Consider the following 6,190-nt stretch of genomic DNA (forward strand, 5'->3'; position numbering starts at 1 on the left):
TTAGCAAATGGCTGCAATATAACAGAGTGAAAAATTTAAGGGGGTCTGAATACTTTCCGTACCCACTGTAAATCTAAGTAAATGCAAAAGTAAAAAGCATTGAATAATGTGTTGCTTATTTATTGTGTTTAAACATGTCTGTGAGTCTGTGAGTATCACTATAAATAGGTATAAATGAAAAAAAGAAGGCTTTAAAAAGATCAGTATCGGCAGATACTGCTTTCTGTGATCGGCGATCGGCCTCAAAAATCCTGATCGGAGCACCCCTAATTATTACCTGTAATCCAGAGCCTCAAGCAAACGGTCCGGAGTGATGTTCGGTTCACAAACAATAGTTTGTGAACTAGCTGAACCAGCTCATCAAATCGGACTGAAGTGTCTGAAACAGTTCATGTCTCGAGCAGCACAGATCTACAAGTTACTCAATCAAAACTCACTTTCAGACGCATGACAGTCACTCCAACTGGAAATGAGTCAAAATAGCAGCATATCTGATTCAGCGCTCCAGTTCCTCCAACAGTCACTGAACTGAGGAAACGGTTCGACTCGGACCGAAGACCAATGAGCCGCTGATCTGCACACGCGTGAACCCAGCACTCGAATGAAGGGCCAAATTAAAGTTTTTATGGTTTCTCATTATGTAAAAAGATGAACTGAAGAAGACAAGTTTATTCACTTTATATGCTTTAGACATGTAAAATATCCACGATTCACATCATTATTGGATGCTTTAATAATATAATTGTGGAGGTACGGTTTCTAAGTCACAATTTCTTGCTACTGGGGTTCCTCAGGGCTCAGTGCTAGGACCACTGCTCTTCTCCATCTACATGTCATCAGTAGGATCTGTCATTCAAAAGCATGGCTTTTCCTAGCACTGCTATGCTGATGACACTCAACTCTACTTCTCAATCCATCCAGATGATCCAACGGTAGCTGGTCGCATTGCAGCCTGTCTGACAGATATTTCTGGCTGGATGAAGGACCATAACCTTCAACTCAACCTTGCTAAGACAGAACTGCTCGTGGTCTCAGCCAACCCAGCACTTCATCACAACTTCTCTATACAGTTAGGCTCATCAACCATAACTCCTTCCAGGACAGCCAGGAACCTTGGCGTTGTGATTGATGATCGGTTAAACTTCACAGACCATAATGCTACAACAACCCGGTCCTGCAGATTTGCCTTATACAACATTAGGAAGATTAGACCCTTCCTAACAGAGCAGACCGCACAACTCCTTGTCCAAGCTCTTGTTCTCTCCAGACTGGACTATTGTAATGCTCTCTTGGCAGGCCTTCCGGCATGTACTATCAAGCCTCTGCAACTGATCCAGAATGCAGCAGTGAGAGTGGTCTTCAACGAGCCGAAGAAAACCCACGTCACACCTCTCTTCATCAGTTTGCACTGGCTGCCAATAGCTGCTCGCATCAAATTCAAGGTACTGTTACAAGACAACCACTGGCTCTCCACCAGTATACCTAAACTCACTAGTTCAGACTTATGCGCCCTCCAGAAGCTTGTGTTCTGCAAGTGAACGACGCCTCATGGTTCCGTCCCAAAGAATCACTCTCTCTGACATTTTCCTGGACTGTTCCCAGCTGGTGGAACGACCTGCCTATCTCAATTCGAGCAGCTGAGTCTTTAGCCATTTTCAAAAAAAAGTCTAAAGAGACATCTTTTTCGCCAGCACCTGACCAATTAATACTAGCACTTACCTATTCTATTCTATTCGTTTTTGTTTTTTTTCCAAATTATACACATATATATATATATATATATATATATATATATATACACATACAGGTAAACGAACTGGTGAATTGAACCTGTTCATTCAATTGAACTGTCCGAAAGAATCAGTTCATAGAAAAGAATCAGATTTCCGCGTTTGCCTGAGGCTCTGGATTACAGTAATAATGTTGTAAATAATGTTCAGTTTCTTGCACAGACCGATTGTTTTGTTTCATAAGACCTCAATATATCATCAGGAGCCACAGGGATTAATTTTGTCACCTGTATGTGTGTTTTTGACTCTCAAAGTGCCGGTAGCCATTGACCTGCATTTTATGAATCACCGAAGTCCACGGTTTCAGCTAAAAATCTTCTTTACTGTTCTACTGAAGAAAAAAGTCAGCTACCCCTATTGAAAAAAACAGCATATGCTGGTTAGGTATGTTTTGAAGCATGGTATAACCAGCTTAAACCAGCTACCATGCTTTAAAACATACCTAACCAGCATATGTTGTTTTTTTTCAACAGGGACATCTTGGATGGTGTGAGTTTGAGTAAATTAACAGCAAATGTTGATTTTTGGGTGAAATATCCCTTTAAGTTGGAGTACTAAACCTACTAAAACAGACATAAAAATAGATGTAAAAATAAAAACTGCTCGGGTTCTGCTCGTTTATTGGAGTTTGCTGGTTCTGCGTGACTCACCGACGTGATCTTTGCCCATGGCGGCCACCGTGAGGAAGAGCATCTCTCTGTACAGACTCCTGCAGATCCACACAAACACACGTCAGAGTCGCGTTCAGACTCACCTGAGCATCACCTGAGCTCTCACCACTCCTCACCTCTGTATCCGTGGAGTGCCGGGCTGCTTAGCAACCGTATCCAGGAAGAGCATGATGGCCTTGTGTACTTCGTTCAGACCGATCCAGCGTAGCACTTCCTCCAGGAAGCTGAGGTTGAAGGGATGGTTGTGATGCCGCCAGCTGTAGCTGCGCATGGGGACGCCACCTACAGGACAGGAGGGGAATCACATTAAATAACGGGAATCTACAGATTATTAATATTGTAATACTGTAGGAGAGTACATATACTCGCCAGTGCTGATTTTTACTTGCATTTGCGCTTGATGAGTGTTACTCTCATAATGCATTGGTGTCTGTTTTGACCCAGAAGAGATACATAAAAAATTCTAAAAAATGCAGTTATTAGTGAGGGAGCGATGCTTTGCGAATGCTTTAAGACCCTCAAAATACACATAATTTTAATTTTAATTTTTTATTTATTTTTTACAATTTTTTTAAAGATATATAACTATTTAAATAAATGCGACATGTTTCATGTAAAATATATTTAGTCTTTTGTTGATGAACATGAATATGTATGTCTACTGATGAACCATTGCAGCAAGAAAAACTGATCACTTTTTTTTTTCTGAAAGTGAATGCTTATGCAAGTAAAATTAATTTATTTTGTTTGAAAACATTTCAGAGTGTTGTTTTGATAGAAATTATGTCGTTTTCATACATTTGGACTGTATTTGAGCAATCAAGAGTTATAAATTCATTCCAATGGGCTAAATACTGGTAATTCTCAGATTATATGTTTTTTTAAATTTTATACAATGATATATTCAAATAAAATTTCTCAACAATATTACTATATGTATATAGTAATGTATACCCCCAGTATTGGGGGTAATGCATTACAAGTACCGCAAGTTACATAATCAGATTACTTTTTCAAGTAATTAGTAAAGTAACTTTTAAATTTACAACAAAACATCTGGTTGACTTTTTCAGGTAAGAAATGCCAGATCCTTCCCATGTATTGACTGACAGCTCTCCTGTCTTCATGCTGAGAGAAATCAGGAGTGAGTGCAGAGACAGAGGCTCTTCCTTCAGCTTCAGGGCCTTTACAGTCGCCAAAAATACAACTTTTGGGTTTATGTTATTAAAAAACAAATAAACAAGCCCAGCCCAGATGACAAAAAATATTGCAGAAGTCATGTAATGCATTATTTTCCATAAAAAGTAACTAAGTAACGCAGCTAGTTACTTTTGTATGGAATAACGCAATATTGAAATACATTACTTTTAAAAGTAACTTTCCTCAACACTGGTTATATAGTATTTATTTTGCATCATGGCAACATTCAAAACTTTGACATGTTTTCACATTCACTCATTAACGAGAAGTTGCTGATCAGTGTGGTTTTAGTTGAAAAATATTAAGTTTTGTGAAAACAGTAAAGAGATTTTGAATGTATTATGAGTGTTGATGTTAGGCTTTGTGTGTGTGTTTGTGTGTGTCTTACTGTGAATCCTCCAGAGCATGTAGAGCGCCGGCCACTGCTCTGTATCTGGGGTCAGTGTGTCCCACAGCAGCCTCACGTGCACCGCCGTGCCCTCTGACCCCTGACACACAAACACACCGTCAGCTGAGCTCCTCTGTGAGTGAGAGTGAGTGTGTATGGTTAGGGTTAGTGATGTATGTCGATATGTGTGTGCGTGCGTGCGTGCGTGCGTGCGTGTGTGTGTGTGTGTGTGTATGTGAGTGTATATGGTTAGGGTTGGGATGTTTGTCGATATATGTGTGTGTGTGTGTGTGTGTGTGTGAGAGTGAGTGAGACCTGTGTGAGGCGTGTTGTCAGTGGTGACGTCCGCAGCAGCTGCAGCAGGTTACTGGGCAGGCCGAGGCGAGTGAAGTACCACACCAGATTCCAGAAGAGGATGGAGTGACTGTCCAGCAGCTGGACCTGAGAGAGAACAGCCTCACCCTCGTTCTCCAGCAGACTCTCCATCTCCTTGCGCAGCACCAGCGGGCTCAGGTACGCCACCGTCACCTGCGGGGCCCCGCCCACCGATGGCACGCTGCTCTCTGATTGGCTGCTGGTCTCTGAGCTGGAGTCCGTCTCTCTGACGCCGTTGCACAGGTGCTGCAGTGTGTCGTCCGGAGCGACGGGAGGACGCATGATATTCTGCATCTCATCCTCCGCACTCAGGTTACTGCGCTCCACGCTGCACACACACACACACACACACACACACACAGAGAGAGAGACAGACACACACACACACACAGACAGACACGCACACAGAGACAGACAGACACACACACACACACACAGAGAAAATCATTCAAGTGTAAGATTTGAAATAATACATGCTGTATTTATACAGTACATAAGTATTTTCAAATGTTCAGATAAAAATCTTTTTTTTCTTCTAATTTTCAGTATAATCAGTATTTGATTATCGTACAAATAGTGCAGAATCTTACATTTTTTCACATTTTTCATAAATTGTTTTTTTAATATCCTAACAACGTTTATTTTAAAGTTGAAATTAGACTTTGAATAACAGATGTAGAGTGTGACCCCACTGAACACCACTGTATGTGTGTGTGAATGTAGTTCTCACATCAACGTCATTGTGATTCGTAGCGACTTTTGGTTCAGAATATTGACCACATAAATACCACATTCTTTTTTTCACAAATAGAAAACTATTTATAAACTTACTATAGAGGAAGATTTTATATTTACATTCATATTTATTCGAGGTCTTGGCTATAGTGGAAAACAGAAAATCTGGGGAAAAAAAGCTATTCAATTTACTACTGAATTTGGGGAAAATGTTTATTATATATTAATAATAAATAAAAATCATATATATTAAAATATTAAGATCTCTTTAAAACAGAAACAAAATCTTTTTTTTTAATTTCTCAGCCTTTTTTGTTAGACAAGATAAAACATTTCCCTGAATTCCCCTTAAATTCTGAGTTATTTCAGTAATTTAACTCTGATGTTGATCTCATCAAAAGATCTCTGATGTTGCTATTCTTCTGAACTTTGAACAACAGTTGTTTGTTTCAGACACAGAAATATCAAATTAACTGAAAATGTGCTTTTTTATTTTTTTGGTTCTTAAGGCAAAGTAGAATTTTCATAATCTTAAAATTATTTAATTTGGAAGAAATTATTTGAAGTATTATAATCTACTCTTTAAAAAAATATTAAATTATCCTAAAGGAGAGAAAAGTTCCCCTAATCAAAGACTCAAGCGCGTGTTATTTTAGTATCAATTAGATAGTTTTCATTAATATTTTGAATCAGATTTTTATATATTTTCTATTTTCATTTTAAAGTTTTAGTTATTTTGTTGTGTTTTATATTATTACTTATAATACATTTTTTATTAATTTTATTTCAGTTCCAGTTTTAGTTATTTTAGTCAAAACAAGTTATAATAAATTAAAATAAAGCTGAAATAAAATGAGTTTAAGTTTATGTTTTGTATTATTTCAGTGAATGTTTATTTTATTTCAAATAACACAAACGTTTGTTTTTTTGGTGTTAGTTTTAGTAGTTCGGTGTCACCTGCAGACGGGCCCCGGGTCACAGATCTCTGCGTTCAGCAGCGGGACGAACGGCGAGGAGCAGAAAGGACAGGT

At 38.7% G+C, this 6,190-nt stretch overlaps 1 protein-coding gene across 1 annotated transcript in view; it reads right to left on the bottom strand.

Moving 5' to 3' along the window:
- The window catches only part of LOC107697577 (DENN domain-containing protein 4B-like), a 22,699-nt gene that overhangs the window by 2,389 nt on the left and 14,120 nt on the right, over positions 1 to 6,190 (bottom strand). Inside the window, exons 17-21 of the mRNA XM_016498375.1 lie at positions 6,117 to 6,186; positions 4,365 to 4,752; positions 4,050 to 4,149; positions 2,578 to 2,743; positions 2,441 to 2,499 (exon numbers count right to left, since the gene is read on the bottom strand). Coding sequence (XP_016353861.1) covers positions 2,441 to 2,499; positions 2,578 to 2,743; positions 4,050 to 4,149; positions 4,365 to 4,752; positions 6,117 to 6,186 — 783 coding nt within the window. The remainder of the gene's footprint in view (positions 1 to 2,440; positions 2,500 to 2,577; positions 2,744 to 4,049; positions 4,150 to 4,364; positions 4,753 to 6,116; positions 6,187 to 6,190) is intronic.

This window comes from Sinocyclocheilus anshuiensis, unplaced genomic scaffold (genome assembly GCF_001515605.1).
Source record: "Sinocyclocheilus anshuiensis isolate Anshui unplaced genomic scaffold, SAMN03320099.WGS_v1.1 scaffold1312, whole genome shotgun sequence".
Taxonomy (NCBI): Eukaryota; Metazoa; Chordata; class Actinopteri; order Cypriniformes; family Cyprinidae; genus Sinocyclocheilus; species Sinocyclocheilus anshuiensis.